This window comes from Oncorhynchus mykiss, chromosome 28 (genome assembly GCF_057628025.1).
Source record: "Oncorhynchus mykiss isolate SJ-2025 chromosome 28, ASM5762802v1, whole genome shotgun sequence".
In the NCBI taxonomy this organism is placed as follows: domain Eukaryota; kingdom Metazoa; phylum Chordata; class Actinopteri; order Salmoniformes; family Salmonidae; genus Oncorhynchus; species Oncorhynchus mykiss.
This window is the reverse complement of record NC_143049.1, coordinates 27,070,820-27,092,085: the sequence shown is the minus strand read 5'-3', so window position 1 is coordinate 27,092,085 and position 21,266 is coordinate 27,070,820. Positions and strand designations below refer to the sequence as shown.

At 44.6% G+C, this 21,266-nt stretch overlaps 1 protein-coding gene across 1 annotated transcript in view; it reads left to right on the top strand.

Moving 5' to 3' along the window:
* Window positions 1-21,266, top strand: part of LOC110508193 (glypican-1) — a 144,835-nt gene that overhangs the window by 55,514 nt on the left and 68,055 nt on the right. Inside the window, exon 3 of the mRNA XM_036965987.2 lies at window positions 18,686-18,844. Coding sequence (XP_036821882.1) covers window positions 18,686-18,844 — 159 coding nt within the window. The remainder of the gene's footprint in view (window positions 1-18,685; window positions 18,845-21,266) is intronic.

Genomic DNA, 21,266 nt, shown 5'->3' with positions numbered 1-21,266 from the left:
GATCGGAATATCACACCTGCCGGACAGGTACAGGATGGCAACAACAACTGCCCGAGTTACACCAGGAACGCACATCAGTGCTCAGACTGTCCGCAATAGGCTGAGAGAGGCTGGACTGAGGGCTTGTAGGCCTGTTGTAAGGCAGGTCCTCACCAGACATCACCGGCATCAACTTTGCCTCTGGGCACAAACCCACCATCGCTGGACCAGACAGGACTGGCAAAAAGTGCTCTTCACTGATGAGTCACGGTTTTGTTTCAACAGGGGTGATGGTCGGATTTGCGTTTATCGTCGAAGGAATGAGCGTTACACCGAGGTCTGTGCTCTGGAGCGGGATCGATTTGGAGGTGGAGGGTCCATCATGGTCTGGGGCGGTGTGTCACAGCAATCATCGGACTCAGCTTGTTGTCATTGCAAGCAATCTCAACGCTGTACATTACAGGGTAGACATCCTTCTCCCTCATGTGGTACCCTTCCTGCAGGCTCCTCCTGACATGACCCTCCAGCATGACAATGCCACCAGCCATACTGCTTGTTCTGTGTGTGATTTCCTGCAAGACAGGAATGTCAGTGTTCTGCCATGGCCAGCGAAGAGCCCGGATCTCAATCCCATTGAGCACGCCTGGGACCTGTTGGATCGGAGGATGAGGGCTAGGGCCATTCCCCCCAGAAATGTCCGGGAACTTGCAGGTGCCTTGGTGGAAGAGTGGGATAATATCTCACAGCAAGAACTGGCAAATCTGGTGCAGTCCATGAGGAAGAGATGCATTGCAGTACTTAATGCATCTGGTGGCAACACCAGACTGTTACTTTTGATTTTGACACCCCCTTTGTTCAGGGACACATTATTCAATTTCTGTTACATGTCTGTGGAATTTGTTCAGTTTATGTCTCAGTTGTTGAATCTTGTTATGTTCATACAAATATTTACAGTTGAAAAAAAAAAAGACAGTTGACAGTGAGTTGACAGTGAGAGGACGTTTTATCTTTAGGTTGTATGTGTGGTTTCTCCATCTCTCTCTCTCTCTCTCTCTCTCTCTGTCCTCTGGTTCTCCCTCTGGTCTGTCAGCCTGTGGTGTATCTGCCGTACAGCTCACCTAGCAGACAGCTCATCTAGCAGACAGCTCACCTTGCAGACAGCTCACCTAGCAGAGAGCTCACCTAGCAGACAGCTAAACTTGCAGACAGCTCACCTAGCAGACAGCTCACCTAGCAGACAGCTCACCTAGCAGACAGCTCACCTTGCAGACAGCTCACCTAGCAGACAGCTCACCTAGCAACCTAGCAGACAGCTCACCTTGCAGACAGCTCACCTAGCAGACAGCTCACCTTGCAGACAGCTCACCTAGCAGATAGCTCACCTTGCAGATAGCTCACCTTGCAGACAGCTCACCTAGCAGATAGCTCACCTTGCAGATAGCTCACCTAGCAGATAGCTCACCTAGCAGACAGCTCACCTTGCAGACAGCTCACCTAGCAACCTAGCAGACAGCTCACCTTGCAGACAGCTCACCTAGCAGACAGCTCACCTAGCAGACAGCTCACCTAGCAGATAGCTCACCTAGCAGAGGCTGGGTGTTCTCTAAACTGAGCCAGACAGGTCTTTCAAAGCACGAATGGGCTCAAGGAACCCACACGCACGCACATATGCACACACAGAGATGTATGCACACACACACACATACATTTTATTTATTTGTACTTTTATTTAGACAGGGGGGGCATAAACTGGGGGCATAACAACTACAATTATTTTCCCAGGTCAGTGGAGACCTGCGGAACCTCCAGAACCAGCCAGTCCAGAGAGCATCTGAAAATTGCTGGATCTCCAATTAATATGTGAGCTGAGGTAGTGGGGGAGTCTCTGAAGAACCGGTTTATATACAAACAAAGTAGTCAATGTTGGGTCCTTCTGGTAGTCAGAGACTCACAGTCAACAGAACTATACAAAATGTAATGAGTTGTATGAAAACTGTCCCCAGTGATAATGCAGTGCTGAGTGATAATCAAGTACTGGGAGAAGCGTTGCTTGAACAATCTTCCTTCTACTTTCCAAAGTGAGGCAGGATTTATTTCCATTAAGGAAACCAATCTTAATAGTCAGCTTTTTTGTCATACACACACACACACACACACACACACACACACACACACACACACACACACACACACACACACACACACACACACACACACACACACACACACACACACACATCCTCACGCTGTTTGTCTGTCTGTCTGTCTGTCTGCGTCTCAAGATGTTGGTGGCTATTTAACAGAAACATTTGAGGATGCTGTGGAAATCCACAGCCCCTCAAATAGTTTAGTACCCAGTGCAGGGCTCAAGGATGTGTGTGTGTTTTCCAGTAAGTGGTGGACGTGTTTAACTATTCTTGTGGGACCAGACAAAGATTTGACCAACTGGGGACATTTTGTTGGTCCCCACGAGATCAAATGCTATTTCTAGGGGGTTTAAGGTTAAGGTTAGAATTAGTGTCAGGATTAGAATTACGTTAAGGTTTAGGGTTAGGAGCTAGGGTTAGGTTTATGAGCTAGGGTTAGGTTTTTGGGTTAAGGTTAGTGTTAGGATAAGAGTATGGGTTAGGGTTAAGGTTATGGTTAGTGTTAGGATAAGAGTATGGGTTAGGGTTAAGGTTATGGGTTAGGGAAAATATGATTTTGAATGAGACGGAATTGTGTGTCCCCTCGAGATTAGCTGTACAAGACTGTGTGTGTTTGTATGTGTGTGTTCCAGTAAGTAGTGTGTGTGTATCTGTGTGTGTGTGTGTGTGTTCCAGTAAGTGGTGTGTGTGTGCCCTGTGAGGAGGTGGATAGGTTTAGGAAGCATAACCCAGAGGCCAGCCAGCCAGCCTGCCACCAACCAGCTAGCCACCAGCCAGCCAGCAAGCCAACAGGCCAGCCAGCCTCCAGCCAGCCAGCCAGCCAGTCTCCCACCAGTCAGCCACCAGCCAACCAGCCAGCCACCAGTAGTAATGTGTAATGGCCTACTGCTGGAGGGAGGAAGCTATTTATGTTGCCAACCTCTAGATCACATTTCATGACCAGCCTGATGATCAGACCACGCACCAAGGGGCTATTATTACGGCGGCCTGGGTGGGCCGTAGTCGGAGGGGTGTGTGAGAGAGAGAGGGGGGAGAAACAGAGAGACCGAGAACAAAATAAATAAATACATCAAGAGAAAGTCCCCTAACCTCTACTTTATCCTGGTGATATCCCACAATTGTAACTCTGAATCCACTTATGGGTGACAGCCAGCCTCTCTTGGGCCGCGACTAAGGACTGGGTTGTGGTTAGTATTTCTATTCACTGGGTCACAGTCACCGGATTATTGGACCGTCTTTAGGTAAATCCCAGGATTATTGGAGATAATAAATGCAAAAAGTTTAGTAACCACTGCTTTAGTTTTTGCCTGGTTTGTTTTCTAATCCTCAGTAGGACAATAGTGACGTCGTCATCATCTCCTCCCTGGTTATTTGGGTAGTTCCCTTAGCACTGACAGCTGTGGAATATACACACTCTGGCACAACTCCCTGGATTAGGATTATAATCCATGAGGGCATCAGTGCCCCCACGCACACACCACTGTAATCTGAAAGTTATTGATACAATAGCAATCTGAGATTACCAGAGACAATCAGACCAGTGATCAGTGAGGGTTACTTGTTAGAGATGAGGAATTATATGATCACTATGTCAACAGGTGTGTCCATACACTGTGGTATACATTTTAGTCATCATCAGAAACCTTGTTGACATGGACTACTCAACCCTGTTATGGCCCTATTATGCCTTCTTAACCGTATACCAAACAGGTACAAGCACATTATAGAACCATATGTGTCAGTGACTCAGTTTATGAACCCTGATTTATCATGATGCGTCTGTTTTGAGACTTAGTCAAGCCGGATCAACTAAGAGTGATCAGTGTGTTCCCATGGGGTTATTTGTACCCTGCATTGCATTTGTGACCTTTATAGTTGTGAGTATGGGGGCAAAACTTTCCCAGATTTTCCAGAAATCTTGTTTGGAGGATTCACAAATGTCCTGCTTTTCCCTTAACATACAAGTAATCTTCCAAACAATCTTCCAACCAATATTCCATTCTTCCATTTCTGGAAAACCGGGGATTTTTTGGGAATGTTGCTGGAATTGTGCAATCCTATTTGTTGGTACAGAGAGCTCCGAGAACTGATTTGGCTGTCCTTCAACGAGGCCAAAGCTTTTCTCCAGTAATCAGTATCTGTGACAGACCGTTTCTATGGCAACAGGTTGTTATTTTGTCAATCTCAGAGTAATTTGTCATGATGGAGCATCATAGATATGGCACACTGAAGGACAAATACAACAGATTGCTTTTCCTGTTATTTGTAGATTCTTTGTCAAAAGATAGACAGATTCTTTTAAATGTTTGTCGAGAAGAGACATCCATTTTCAAATGTTTGGGCAATAGTCAGTCTTCAGCTATTCAGTGTCTGGAGGTTACAATAATGTAGGCAATTTGCATAATTGGTTAAATATTGTAGCACTATATTTACAATTTCTGTTAAAATCGTTTTTAGACAGCCTACTTGACTGGCCGTCTTAGGTGGTCCTTTCAAATATCAACTGGTCATTACTTCATTGTGCAGTTCTCTTGGGTACTGCCCCCTCTCTTTTCTCTCTATCCCCTTCTCTTCTCTACCTCCCTCTCTTCTTCCCCTGACTCTTGTGTTAACCTCTGTCACAACGGCCCAGACCGATAATTGAGAGAATCCAGCAATGAACCCCTTTGAGTCTCTCTTTTTTTCCTCTTTAATTTCTCCCCACATCCCCCCTTTCTTTAAAAGCCCTGTCTGTCTGTTTCTGGCCAGGGTTTATCTGAGTGTGCGCAACATTATTTAGTTTCCCCCTATTGGCTTTTAATAGGAGTCTTCCTCCTGGTGGCCTGTGATAAATGAATGGCCTGAGAATTGCTCCCTGTTGAGAGGCTCTGTCAGTGTGTGTATGTGTCGAAGGAGGAAGTGACTAGGGGGAACACGCGAACTCGTCCTCTCATAGGGTGTTAAGGGAGAGACATAAGGACATGGTAGGGTGCTCTGCTGGGGTGTGAGTTGAGCTTTTAGTTTAGTTTATTAATTTGACCATTTAAAAAAAACAATCACAGATAAAACTTGAAAAAGTCATACATGCACATGAGTAAAATCATGGAGGATAACACACACTGAAGTCTAGGACTTATTTCCATGGTGGTCTTCTTGAGACAAGATGGCTAGACAAGATGGAACACAGTATGGCAGTGAAATAATAAAACTAAAACATAGAAGAAGAACATCTATCTCATCATTTCAGTTACATCATAGAGGTTATTCATATGGGCACAGAAGACATCAAACATAGTTTTACTTTATTTTTACAGCTGCCCAGAGAGGACGTTGTTTTTATGGACAGAGGCAACTCATTCCATTCTGAGGCTCCAGTATACAAGAAAGTACCTTTCCCAGCATTACTCCTGAACCTGTATAAGCACACATCAGCAACACCTGATCTGGTGCTGTGATTGTGTGCATCCCTAACACTAGGAAAGTAACCACTTACATATCTGGGAGCAGGACCATAAATACAGTGCCTTGCGAAAGTATTCGGCCCCCTTGAACTTTGCGACCTTTTGCCACATTTTAGGCTTCAAACATAAAGATATAAAACTGTATTTTTTTGTGAAGAATCAACAACAAGTGGGACACAATCATGAAGTGGAACGACATTTATTGGATATTTCAAACTTTTTTAACAAATCAAAAACTATCCCCTTAAGTTAATACTTTGTAGCGCCACCTTTTGCTGCGATTACAGCTGTAAGTCGCTTGGGGTATGTCTCTATCAGTTTTGCACATCGAGAGACATTTTTCATTTTTCCCATTCCTCCTTGCAAAACAGTTCGAGCTCAGTGAGGTTGGATGGAGAGCATTTGTGAACAGCAGTTTTCAGTTCTTTCCACAGATTCTCGATTGGATTCAGGTCTGGACTTTGACTTGGCCATTCTAACACCTGGAAATGTTTATTTTTGAACCATTCCATTGTAGATTTTGCTTTATGTTTTGGATAATTGTCTTGTTGGAAGACAAATCTCCGTCCCAGTCTCAGGTCTTTTGCAGACTCCATCAGGTTTTCTTCCAGAATGGTCCTGTATTTGGCTCCATCCATCTTCCCATCCATTTTAACCATCTTCCCTGTCCCTGATGAAGAAAAGCAGGCCCAAACCATGATGCTGCCACCACAATGTTTGACAGTGGGGATGGTGTGTTCAGGGTGATGAGCTGTGTTGCTTTTACGCCAAACATAACGTTTTGCATTGTTGCCAAAAAGTTCAATTTTGGTTTCATCTGACCAGAGCACCTTCTTCCACATGTTTGGTGTGTCTCCCAGGTGGCTTGTGGCAAACTTTAAACGACACTTTTTATGGATATCTTTAAGAAATGGCTTTCTTCTTGCCACTCTTCCATAAAGGCCAGATTTGTGCAATATACAACTGATTGTTATCCTATGGACAGAGTCTCCCACCTCAGCTGTAGATCTCTGCAGTTCATCCAGAGTGATCATGGGCCTCTTGGCTGCATCTCTGATCAGTCTTCTCCTTGTATGAGCTGAAAGTTTAGAGGGACGGCCAGGTCTTGGTAGATTTGCAGTAGTCTGATACTCCTTCCATTTCAATATTATCGCTTGCACAGTGCTCCTTGGGATGTTTAAAGCTTGGGAAATATTTTTGTATCCAAATCCGGCTTTAAACTTCTTCACAACAGTATCTCGGACCTGCCTGGTGTGTTCCTTGTTCTTCATGATGCTCTCTGCGCTTTTAACGGACCTCTGAGACTATCACAGTGCAGGTGCATTTATACGGAGACTTGATTACACACAGGTGGATTGTATTTATCATCATTAGTCATTTAGGTCAACATTGGATCATTCAGAGATCCTCACTGAACGTCTGGAGAGAGTTTGCTGCACTGAAAGTAAAGGGGCTGAATAATTTTGCACGCCCAATTTTTCAGTTTTTGATTTGTTAAAAATGTTTGAAATATCCAATAAATGTCGTTCCACTTCATGATTGTGTCCCACTTGTTGTTGATTCTTCACAAAAAAATACAGTTTTATATCTTTATGTTTGAAGCCTGAAATGTGGCAAAAGGTCGCAAAGTTCAAGGGGGCCGAATACTTTCGCAAGGCACTGTACTTCTGTAAACCAAACCTAGTCTAATCTGGGACACCCTAGCCTCATCAGGCATTGCGTGAGTACATGGACTCACCTTCAATACTACCCTGATCAGCTTATTTTGGGCTATCTGGAGCTTCCCCTTCATAAGTTTAGATAAGCCCCCAAACCAGGAAGTATGCTAGTAGTCAAAATGGCATTGAATGAGGCCAGCAGCTAGTACTTTCACAGAGTCCTTATCAAGCAGCTTGGACTTTTTAGCCAAAAACTTAGTCCTGGCATTAACCTTCCCTAGCACTATATTGGCCATGCTCACACCTCCCAAGCTTCCATCAAGGATACATCCCAAGTAGCTAACAGAAGTTTTAGTAGTCAGCACCCCGCCCCCTAATTCCACACTGATTTCAGAGGACCTACTCAATTTAGGTCTGGATCCAAAAATAATTGCCCCAGTTTTCCCTGAGTGCAGAGATAGCTTATTATCTCCAAGCCATTTTCTAATGTTAGTAAGCTCTGTGCTCTCCAACATAGTTTTACTTTTGTGAGACACCAGAAGTGTAGAGTCATCTGCATAAAGAAAAAGACGGCAAGAACGAGCATCTTTCATATCGTTAATATACAATAAAAACAGCAGAGGCCCAAGCACGCTCCCCTGCGGTACACCACAACTCATTGGTTTTGCCTGAGACAGTGAACCATTAAACTCTACTACTTGCTCCCTTCCTGATAAGTAGGACTTTACCCAGCGTTAGAGGGATACTGCTTAACCCCAGTGCCCCCAGTTTGGAGATTAGGAGACAGTGGTTAACTGTATCAAAGGCCTTCTGTAGGTCAAGCAGTACCCTCATCAATCTCGTTCCTGTTGAAGTCAGTCAAGTCAAGTAGACATGAATCAGTGGAGTATGTTTTTCTAAAACCCGACTTAAAATCATACCCTGTTTGTTAACATAACATTGTACATGTACTCTTGTACTCTTTCCAGGATATTTGATGTTTCACAGGCCTATAATTCCCAGGTTCAGACTTTATCCCCTTCTTATACAGAGGTATAACTTTAGGGAAAGGTATCTTGTTCAAGAGAGAGATTAACAATATGCGTAATACAAGGGCCAATTTTCTCAGCAGAATCTATTAGAAACCTTGCAGGAATATCATCCAGGCATGTGGCTTTGGAGCGTTTAAACTCTGCCAGCATACTGACTATTTTTCTTTTGTTGTTTGTTTAATTATTATTTTTTTTACCCCTTTTTCTCCTTTTTCTCCCCAATTTCGTGGTATCCAATTGTTTAGTAGCTACTATCTTGTCTCATCCCTACAACTCCCATACGGCTCGGGAGAGACAAAGGTTGAAAGTCATGCATCCTACAACCCAACCAAGCCGCACTGTTTCCTCCGACACATTGGTTTGGATGGCGCTGTGTTAAGACACAGCGCCATCCAAACCAATGTGTCGGAGGAAACACTGTGCACCTGGCAACCTTAGTTAGCGTGCACGGCCCACCACAGGAGTCGCCCGGCCCGCCACAGGAGTCGCTGGTGCGCGATGAGACAAGGATTTCCCTACCGGCCAAACCCGGACGATGCTAGGCCAATTGTGCGTCGCCCCACGGACCTCCCGGTCATGGCCGGTTACAACAGAGCCTGGGCGCGAACCCAGAGTCTCTGGTGGCACAGCTGGCGCTGCAGTACAGCGCCCCTAACCACTTAACCACTGCGCCACCCAGGAGACTGGACTATTTTGGCTGTTGCTTCCTTTGTAAAAGAAAAAAGTTTGGCTGAACCCCTAACTCAACATAATACTTCTTGACTTGGTTGCTTCCATACAAACCAGAACTGGTGGGCAGCTTGCTAACCAGCTTGCTGGCAACAGAAGTTAAAAAAATTGTTGAATTCATTGGCAACCTCTGCTTTTTCATATACCATCTCCCCTTGATGTTCAGTCCAATACTGTTTAGTTTGTTTTTGGTAGTACTACTACAGCCTAGTTCCTTAAATGATTTCCAAAGCTTTTTAGGGTCATTTTTGTTCTCAATGATTTTCTCAGCAAAGTAACCCCTCTTAGCTTCATCCACCCTGCTCTGTGCTTCATTTCTGTGACGTTTATATAGGACAAAATCATGCTGCTCTTGAGAGTTCTTACATTTTTTAAAGGCCTTATTCCTTGCTTGGATAGATTCTAAAATCTCATGATTAAACCAAGGGCTAGATCTCTGCTTTACCCTGACCTGTCTAATGGGAGCCATCACATCCACCACATCAAGGAATCTACATTTAAAGACTTCCCAGGCACTGTCTACCCTTACACTATCTAGCACAGGTGACCAGTCAATTTTACCCACTTCCTCACTAAACTTTTCATCACAATATTTTTTGAGTCCTCTGATTCTAACGGTTGTGTGACACTTAAATGTATCTTATTTTTTATTTTTTTTATGTAATAAAATGATCACTGATTCCATAGACTATTACTCCACGCTGCAATATTTTAGATTTATCAGACACCAATATTTAGTCAATCGTACTTTGCACTGTTTCACATATCCTGGTGGGATCTTTTGTCATTTGGGTCAGAGCAAGTGATCTACAAAAGTGCACAAATACATTGTGGGTTGGGCTATTCTTTTTGTAGACATCAGTATTGAAATCCCCCAACAAAATGATTTCCTTCAACAGGGAATCATTACAGTTTGATAACACAATTTCAAGACCTTCATAGAATGCATTCTGATTGGGCGGCCTGTAACACACCCCCAACAAAATCGTCTTGTATTGGGAAGGCAGATATCCAGCCAGACAATCTCCAGATCAGCGGTTAAGTCTGATCTGACGTTAAAAGCAATGTCTGATCTTACAAACGCACATATCCCCCCACCGTTCTGATTCCGATCCTTCCGGACAACAGAGTAATTACAAACAGATGAACAGTCACAAACAGATTAATCTAACCATACCTCAGTATATCAGAAGATTTGCAAACCAACAGGTGTATCTCATCGATTTTCGGTAGTAGGCTTCTGAAGTTTAAGTGCACAAAATGTAAGCCCTTCTACCCAAAGACCTCATTGAATTCCTGATCCACTTGTAACTGAACTCCCACTGTGCTGCCATCTTCCCACTGCACTGCCTCCGGTGGCCTCTCTGTCGCCATGGAGCACCCCATCGTGCCACTCCATCGTCCTCACAACCGTGTCCCCCCTCACTCGCCTCTGGTGGCCTCCGCTCCGCTGGGGACACCCCCTCCTCCGGTGCACTCTCCACCCTCGGTAAGACCTCTGGTCCCACTCCACCTTCAGTGCTCACACACCCCGCGGGTACAGCACATCGACAGCAACGGTAAGCTTCATTGACCCCTTGCCCAAAGCTAGAATCGCTGCATTTTAGATGAATCCACTGCGCGCATTCCAAACATACCACATCTTTGCTGTTACTCTTCATCCACCGTTCGAAAGAGGAGGATGGGTACATAGGCCGTTTGATGGGGTTCAAGATAAAGTGAGGTCCAGGGTATTGATGGATATCACCTGATAAGAGAAGGCATAGAGTTATTATAAGATCTCCACCATGAATTAGAGATTTCAGACTGGCTTTCGATGATCGTTTTGGTTTATGCCAAGGTGCCATGAAAGTTTGGTATATAACATTCCTTCCTGGGTGCTGGGTGCCATCAAAAGTGTTTGCATGACTGAGAAATTGCAGATGTAATTATTTCCAGTGACATTTTAAACAAACACATAAAGTAAAAGTGCTGCCACCATGCCGAACCTGCCGGTAGCAGGGCTCACTGTTGCACCTGGTGGCCAGTTTCCACGTAATCTCCCAACGTCCTCAGACATGCATGGACGTGGAATACTGATTTGTTTCATGGGTGACCTGGCTGGAGCTGCAGCCTTTCAGCAGTGTGTGTGAGTGTGTGTGTTCGTTTTGTTGTTGTTGTTACTCGAAACATAAATAATGTACACATGTGGCACAACATCTTTGTGATTATTCCTCCAAACCTATAAATAATTAAGAAGGAAAGTCAGTTCCTTTGGAACCCTCCTTTTTTGAGTCATACCATATGCCCTTTTCTCATTTCCTAATTTCCCCTGTGCTTTCTGAAAGACTAATACCGCAGCCTCCAAAATAACATGACCTACCCACTAACAGAGAGCTCTACCAACACCTCCAACTGTCAATGTGCTCTGAAAGGTAATAATGTTCATAGGATAATATTACAAGAGAGTAGACTATCGATACCTCTCATCTGAAAGGTGTTTCCACCAGAGTAATATGTGTTCTTCAGTTAGAAGACGGTTGTGATTGCCAGTGTTCTCTGTGAAGGAAATGGGGTGTGAGTGATGACTGACGAGGAGGGGACGGAGAGGACCGTTAAAGAACGCTGCTTCCTCAATCTGCTTTATCGTCTGATTGAAAGTGTTTTGGCTGGCTCACACACACATACGCACACGCACACACACACACGCACACGCACACGCACACGCACACACACACACACACACACACACACATTGATTGATGCAGTGCACACACAGACACAACTGTACAAACACCCCCACACACACATATAGACTAATAGCAGGCTACAGTTAAATGAGGGCAAAATGTTTGGCTTTAACAGTTGAGGTTCAGCACAGCAGATTAATATCTTTGATCAGTAAATCACTTTGGCACTAATTTCAGAACATTGTGGTCATTTTTCAAAACTCTAGACACAAAACTCAAAACGGTCGTCATTTTTAATACAGGCTGTCCAATGTTCAAAACATTGCATTGTGCATTCATATCTTTAAAGAAACCTTGCACTTGCAGAATCGTTGGTTCAAATAACTCATTTATCATGAAATCCCATAGGAACATTCATTTAGATCACCCACACACAAGATACCGATAGTTTCACTGTGTCGTTGTTCGTACAATCATTAAATATTGTAGTACAAAATATGTGATACATGTTTCATTATCCTACTACACGTAAATGCATCACTGTAAAATAACTAGTAGAGAGAATACTACAGACACAGTGGAATCATTGAACAAAATATGACATTTATTGATGAAATACAATAAAATCACAACATAGGTTTCTTTGAATCAAAGCAAAAATAATTAGCAACAAAAAAATAAAAAAACAGTTAAAGGTCAACTGCAGGTTCCTCACCTGGCTTACTGTAAAACATCACTGCAGTGTTCCTCACCTGGCTTACTGTAAAACATCACTGCAGTGTTCCTCACCTGGCTTACTGTAAAACATCACTGCAGTGTTCCTCACCTGGCTTACTGTAAAACATCACTGCAGTGTTCCTCACCTGGCTTACTGTAAAATATCACTGCAGTGTTCCTCACCTGGCTTACTGTAAAATATCACTGCAGTGTTCCTCACCTGGCTTACTGTAAAACATCACTGCAGTGTTCCTCACCTGGCTTACTGTAAAACATCACTGCAGTGTTCCTCACCTGGCTTACTGTAAAACATCACTGCAGTGTTCCTCACCTGGCTTACTGTAAAATATCACTGCAGTGTTCCTCACCTGGCTTACTGTAAAACATCACTGCAGTGTTCCTCACCTGGCTTACTGTAAAACATCACTGCAGTGTTCCTCACCTGGCTTACTGTAAAAAGCAAAACAAAAGATTGATAACTGTACTTCTATATTTCCCTCAACCCTGTCTTGTGGATTTGGCCACAGTTTCTCATCCACATCACAATGGATGTTTTCATTAGCCAAACATCTTGGGAAGAATCTTCGGGCGAATCCAGGCATGACACTGGTCTGCCGTGATGTCATTGCATGCGTCATCCATGGCCTGGAGAAGGGCGCCTTGTTCGTGAAGGCGCCTATAATATACCTTCCACCTCCATGTGGAGAAAAATTCCTCAATCGGGTTAAGGAAAGGAGAGTTTGGGGGTAAGTACAGGGTGGTAAATTGTGGTTGGGCCTGAAACCATGCTTACACCATTTGAGCATGGTGGAACCTGACATTATCCCACACAATGACATAGGTCATGCCATCAGCTCTACAGACCTGATTTAGCTCATCAAGGAAGGTTACATTCGAACAGCGAATCATGTGGCTGCCTGCAACTCAATATGTAGAGTATATAGAGTAGAGAGCTTTAGATGTTGTACGACCAAACATTAGAACAGGCAAGATGAGTAATCTAAGCAACTTTGACCGTGGTATGAATGTTAATGTCACACATGGTGATTCCAGCATCTCAGAAACAGCTGCTTTCCTGGGATTTTTATGCACTACAGTCTCTAGAGTTTACAGAGAATGGTGTGATAAACAAAACACATTCAGTGAGTGGCAGTTCTGTGGGCAAAACACCTTGGTAATGAGAGAGGTCAGAGGAGAATGTCCAGACTCATTCAAGCTAACAGAAAGGCCACAAATGCTCAAATAACAGCTGTTTAAAACAGTGGTGTGCAGAAGGGCATCTCTTAACGTACAACACCGTGAATAATTCAGGCTGTTGTGGAGGCAAAAGGGGGTCTTACCCAGTACTAGATAGGTGTACCTAATAAAGTGGCCGGTGAGTGTACAGTAATGTCAAATCTGAAAACATGGTCTGGAAAAGTAGTACATGGGACCATAGAGACAGTGATAAAGAATGATGATGAAATATTACATCCATAGATAATGTAGTCCAATTGGTTTATGTTCCACAGTAATTGGTGTCAATGGTTCTCGTTATCCTGAAACTTTCTGATATAAACATTGAATATTGTTTGTCAGTTTCCACAAAACTATGCATTAAGAGTAATACAACAGTTACTTATCATTTTGAGCAGTTGTATTGATTGATAGTTAGATCATTGTAATGAAATGAATAGACAGTCATTTCAGATGTAATGTGTGAATTGCATTTTGAAATGGTAATACTTTGATGCTAAGTTGTGTCATTTTGAACAGGTGATTTTAGTTCAATGAACAAATGATCTTAGCTTTATCTGTATTGTATCCAAGCAATTGGATAATAGTGTTAGTTTTGAAACATTTGCATTTTGATCATTAGTTGTGAGTTTTGTGTCCAGAGTTTTGAAAAATGACATCAAGGTTCCGAAATTAGTGCCAAAGTGATTGTAAAAAACTGTATTCTCCTCCACATTCCCCTAAACATACACACCCTTCTAGATGGCGGTTGTGTAAACATACACACCCTTCTAGATGGTGGTTGTGTAAACATACACACCTTTCTAGATGGTGGTTGTGTAAACATACACACCTTTCTAGATGGTGGTTGTGTAAACATACACACCCTTCTAGATGGTGGTTGTGTAAACATACACACCCTTCTAGATGGCGGTTGTGTAAACATACACACCCTTCTAGAAGGCGGTTGTGTAAACATACACACCCTTCTAGATGGCGGTTGTGTAAACATACACACCTTTCTAGATGGCGGTTGTGTAAACATACACAGCCTTCTAGATGGCGGTTGTGTAAACATACACACCCTTCTAGATGGCGGTTGTGTAAACATACACACCCTTCTAGATGGCGGTTGTGTAAACATACACACCCTTCTAGATGGCGGTTGTGTAAACATACACACCCTTCTAGATGGCGGTTGTGTAAACATACACACCCTTCTAGATGGCGGTTGTGTAAACATACACACCCTTCTAGATGGCGGTTGTGTAAACATACACACCCTTCTAGATGGCGGTTGTGTAAACATACACACCCTTCTAGATGGCGGTTGTGTAAACATACACACCCTTCTAGATGGCGGTTGTGTAAACATACACACCCTTCTAGATGGCGGTTGTGTAAACATACACACCCTTCTAGAAGGCGGTTGTGTAAACATACACACCCTTCTGAAGACACACCATGTGATTCTAAATGGACACTATTGGACGCCTGAAAGAAAATCACTATAACTAACACTCTGTGTGTTCACTAAGTCATACTCACTGTGTGACATTGTGTAATAGACTATCATTGATCAGTGTGCAGCCAGGTGTTACTCAATCGACAAGCAGTCTCTGCTTATCAGACCCAGTGTGCGTGTGCGTGTGTGTGTATTAGTGTTCCAACTTACTTAGCTCAGATGTCCTTCATACAGCAGGCAGCAGGCACACTGAGCTGGAAGAGATGGCTGGCCCAGGCAGGTATTTAGAAAGACTGTCCCAGAGGCTGACAGATTGCAGCCAGCCTAGCACCCCCCCCCCCCCCCCTCCCCCTCCCCCTCCCCACCACCACCACCACACACAACCTTCCCTTAACACACTCATGTGTCAGAGAGATGAGTGTATGAGTCTGTAGTGGTCTTGATGTAATTGCAGTGACATGGTGAGATCAGGGCTGCTCAATGTCCCTGTACCGTCCACATTGACCTGTTCTCCTCTCCCTCAAATTGACAACCCTGGCTAGTAGACACACTGACAAAGGACTGATGAGTCACTTCAGTACTATTTACACACACACTGTGGCAACAACACACACACACACACACACACACACAATGACATATACTTGCCAACACATTCACTCACATGGACACACAAGTCAAACTCAAGGACCCCCACACATAGATCGATGCAGTGCACACCACACGCAGACACAACTGTACAAACACCCACACCACACACATATTGATTAATGGCAGGCTACAGTTAAATGAGGGCAAAATGTTTGGCTTTAACAGTTGAGGTTCAGTATAGCAGATTAATATCTTTGATCAGTAAAACAGTTGGTCTTTTATTCTCCTCCACATTCCCCTCAGTGGGTGAACATACACACCATTCTGAAGACACACCATGTGATTATAATGTGCACAACATCCTATTCACTGTGTAACGTTGTGGAATAGACTATCATTGATCACTGTGCAGCCAGTTGGTACGCAATCGACAAGCAGTCTTTATCCTAGTCCGGGAGCAGTACAATCATAGCACTGTCACTCTCTGTGTGTGTGTGTGTGTGTGTGTGTGTGTGTGTGTGTTCGTACGTGTGTATAGCGTTCTTTCTGAGTTCTAGAACATTCCCTTTTGAAAGGACATTGAATAAGATGTCCAGTAATTTAAGAGTTGGTCAGTCTGCAGTCGGACATCTCTCTCCCCTAGAGAGAATGCAGCAATATGATCTGTATACAAATGTTTTTCTTTGTTAGTTACAGCCCACGCTCTCCATCTCACCGTGGCAAGGATAGAGCAGCCATCAAAGTATGTGTGTGCGAGAGCGAGAAAGATAGTGTGTGTGTGTGTGTCAGAAGCTTAATACTGCCTCTTCAAAAGGGGAATGTAATTAAACAGTGTAAGGACGTTGGCTCCATCTGACTGTACGCTTATTGTGTGTGTGGGTAGACGTGAAGATGTTTGGAATGCGGTAAAGGATCTCTTCAGAATCTATTCGGTTGAATCGTTAAAATATTCACTTGATTTTTAATTGGCTGATAACTGTTCCCCATCTCCACACTGTGTGAGGCCTATGTGTGAATGTTTGCAGAATGTTTATTGCCTAATGCCAAATAGCAACAAGGTGTATAATTAAGCAACAAGGCCTGAGGGGGTGTGGTATATGACCAATATACCACGGCTAATGGCTGTTCTTACGCAAGACGCAACATGGAGTGCCTGGATACAGTCCTTAGCCATGGTATATTGGCCATATACTTCAAACCCCCGAGGTGCCTTATTGCTATTATAAACTGGTTACCATCTTAATTAGAGCAGTAAAAATATACAGTGTGGGAAAAAAGTATTTGATCCCCTGCTGATTTTGTACGTTTGCCCACTGACAAAGAAATGATCAGTCTATAATTTTAATGGTAGGTTTAATTGAACAGTGAGAGACAGAATAACAAAAAAATCCAGAAAAACATGTCGAAAATGTTATAAATTGATTTGCATTTTAATGAAGGAAATAAGTATTTCACCCCCTCTCAATCAGAAAGATTTCTGGCTCCCAGTCTTTTATACAGGTAACGAGCTGAGATTAGGAGCACACTCTTAAAGGGAGTGCTCCTAATCTCAGTGTGTTACCTGTACAAAAGACACCTGTCCACAGCGGCAATCAATCAGATTCCAAACTCTCCACCATGGCCAAGACCAAAGAGCTCTCCAAGGATGTCAGGGACAAGATTGTAGACCTACACAAGGCTGGAATGGGCTACAAGACCATCGCCAAGCAGCTTGGTGAGAAGGTGACAACAGTTGATGCGATTATTCGCAAATGGAAGAAACACAAAAGAACTGTCAATCTCCCTCGGCCTGGGGCTCCATGCAAGATCTCACCTCGTGGAGTTGCAATGATCATGAGAACGGTGAGGAATCAGCCCAGAACTACAGGGGAGGATCTTGTCAATGATCTCAAGGCAGCTGGGACCATAGTCACCAAGAAAACAATTGATAACACATTACGCCGTGGAGGACTGAAATCCCGCAAGGTCCCCCTGCTCAAGAAAGCACATATACTGTACATGTCTGTCTGAAGTTTGTCAATGAACATCTGAATGATTCAGAGGACAACTGGGTGAAAGTGTTGTGGTCAGATGAGACCAAAATGGAGCTCTTTGTCATCAACTCAACTCGCTGTGTTTGGCGGTGGAGGAATGCTGCCTATGACCCCAAGAACACCATCCCCACCGTCAAACATGGAGGTGGAAACATTATGCTTTGGGGGTGTTTTTCTGCTAAGGGGACAGGACAACTTCACCGCATCAAAGGGACGATGGACGGGGCCATGTACCGTCAAATCTTGGGTGAGAACCTCCTTCCCTCAACCAGGGCATTGAAAATAGGTCGTGGATGGGTATTCCAGCATGACAATGACCCAAAACACACGGCCAAGGCAACAAAGGAGTGGATCAAGAAAAAGCACATTAAGCTCCTGGAGTGGCCTAGCCAGTCTCCAGACCTTAATCCCATAGCAAATCTGTGGAGGGAGCTGAAGGTTCGAGTTGCCAAACGTCAGCCTCGAAACCTTAATGACTTGGAGAAGATCTGCAAAGAGGAGTGGGACAAAATCCCTCCTCAGATGTGTGCAAACCTGGTGGCCAACTACAAGAAACGTCTGACCTCTGTGATTGCCAACAAGGATTTTGCCACCAAGTACTAAGTCATGTTTTGCAGAGGGGTCAAATACTTATTTCCCTCATTAAAATGCAAATCAATTTATAAAATTTTTGACATGTGTTTTTCTGGATTTTTGTTGTTGTTATTCTGTCTCTCACTGTTCAAATAAACCTACCATTAAAATTATAGACTGATCATTTTTTTGTCAGTGGGCAAACGTACAAAATCAGCAGGGGATCAAATACTTTTCCCCCTCACTGTATGTTTTGTCATACCTGTGGTATACGGTCTAATATACCACGGCTGTCAGGTAATCAGTATGCAGGGCTCGAACCACCCAGTTTATAATATGTCAACTACGCCCGTAACTACTTCAAAGAGTGATGCATTCCTTTCAAGGCTAGAGTTAAGGTTTTCCTGAACTACTCTCTCCTGTCTCTCCCTCCTCTAGGAGAGCACCTGAGGATCTGTCCCCAGGGCTACACGTGTTGCACCAGTGTCATGGAGGACAGCCTATCCAATCTGAGTCGCACAGAGATGGAGGGCCTGATCAGAGACGCTGGACGGGCCCTGCAAGCCTCCCTCAATGGACAGTACAAAGTCTTCGATGGTGAGTGGGGGATTGAGGAAGGGAGGGAGGGGGAAGGATGGAGGGGGTAGGAAGAGAGGGGAGAAAGAGAGAGATGGAAGGTCTGATCATAGAGGCTGGATGAGCCCCGCAAGCCTCACTCAATGGACAGTACAAGGTCTGTGATGGGGAGTACTGCAGGACACAGGGAGGAATGGAGGGAGGAAGGCAGGCAGAGAGACGGAGGGAGGACCAGAGGGAGGCTGGCAGGGAGACAGAGGGAGGAATGGAGGGAGGCAGGCAGGCAGGAAGACAGAGGGAGGAATGGAGGGAGGCAGGCAGGGAGACAGAGGGAGGAATGGAGGGAGGCAGGCAGGGAGAAAGAGGGGGGACTGGAGGGAGACAGAGGGAGGAGGGAGGGAGGCAGGCAGGGAGACAGGGAGACAAAGGGAGGGAGGCAGGCAGGGATACAGGGAGACAAAGGGAGGGAGGCAGGCAGGGAGACAGAGGGAGGACTGGAGGGAGGCAGGCAGGCAGGGAGACAGGCAGGGAGAGGGAGGGAGTACTGGAGGGAGGCAGGCAGGGAGACAGAGGGAGGAATGGAGGGAGGCAGGCAGGCAGGGAGACAGGCAGGGAGACAGAGGGAGGACTGGGGGGAGGCAGGCAGGGATACAGAGGGAGGGAGGCAGGCAAGGAGACAGGGAGACAGAGGGAGGGAGACAGGCAGGGAGACAGGGAGACAAAGGGAGGGAGGCAGGCAGGGAGACAGAGGGAGGACTGGAGGGAGGCAGGCAGGGAGACAGAGGGAGGACTTTATCACTGTGAGCTGTTTCCTACGGAACCATAGTGTCAGAAGTCACTTTATTTCAGGGAGAGTGTTTTTCATTGCGCATGCTGCAAGTAGTCCAGACAGAACAGCTGGGCTGTCTCCATCTCCACTCCCTCTATCCCTCTGTTCCATCCATCTCTCCATACACAACACACTCCACACATCATCCCTTGCTTTTCCTCTCCTCCGCCTACTCAAGTCTCTCTCAACCATCAGTCTCAACTCCCAGAGTATGTCATAATCTGCTTTTGTCCTTTGGAGGGAAATCCATGTCTCCACGACATGAAGGATCACAAGTACACACACACACACACACACACACACACACACACACACACACACACACACACACACACGCACACACACACACACACACACACACACACACACACACACACACACACACACACACACACACACACACACACACACACACACACACACACACACACACACACACACACACACTCCAGAGTTCACCACAGCTTCAGAGTGTGTGTGAGAAGATAATATTGCCTTAATCCTTCTTGATTGATGAGGAATCTCCCACATGTAGTGTAGAGTATAGAGGTGACCTAACCTTAAGCTACCTAAATTACACACCGTACAGAGAGCACGAGAGCAGTATCAATATACTGTACTATAATGTCATAACCACTCACAATTTATGTTTGAGAAGTGGGGGTCTATTTGTGTAGCATGTACAGTATACATACCAATGTATGATATCATGCCATTTGAAAATTAAATGCATTGATATCATACCATGTTATATACATTCATGATTACTGTATGTTTAATGTACAGTTGTGTATTTATTTTTAGTGAGGGTGAAAGTTAAGATGTTCTGTGACTCAGGATGTAGGGGAAAGACTGATCCCAGATTGAAGTGATTAGAATGCGCAGTGATTGGAACATTGATGATTATTTACGTTTAGTGATACACTACAGTCTGTTCCAGTCGATATGGGGTGACTAAGCATCTGTCTCTGTGCTCTACTCGTTCCCCTGGCTGATTGGGATTGAGCTGTCATCTGGATCTGTGATCTGTTTGTCAGCCTGACCTTTCTGGCCTCATACTGATTAGAGGCTGAGTGACGTCTGTTTACTGTACAATCTGCTATCATTCTCTCTCGCTCATTCTCTCTTGGCCCACTCTGCCCAGAGTGTTGAAGCAATGCCAGAGCAGCATTGGGCTCATTTCACAGACAACCTGTCCAAAACATACAAATACACTCACACACACACACACACACACACACACACACACACACACACACACACTGAAACACACCACACACGGCCCATCCAAGACACACAAACACTTTCTCTGTGTGTTTATGTGCTTTAGAAGTATCTGGAAGGCACAGCTCATTCACAGTCACACAGTGGTGATTAACAACAGAGAGCACACAGAAACGCTCCGTCAAGCATCACTCACTCAACTATGTAAACACACTAACGATGTGCTTCAAACAGACACACACACCCAAGCATGGATGCACACTCACACACATGCCCAAACATGATTGCATGCATGGAAACACAGGCAAGTGTGCACACACACAGGCACACACTCAAAAATGATGCATCACAATTGTTATACTTTAAGATGCACTATGCAGAAATCGCGCA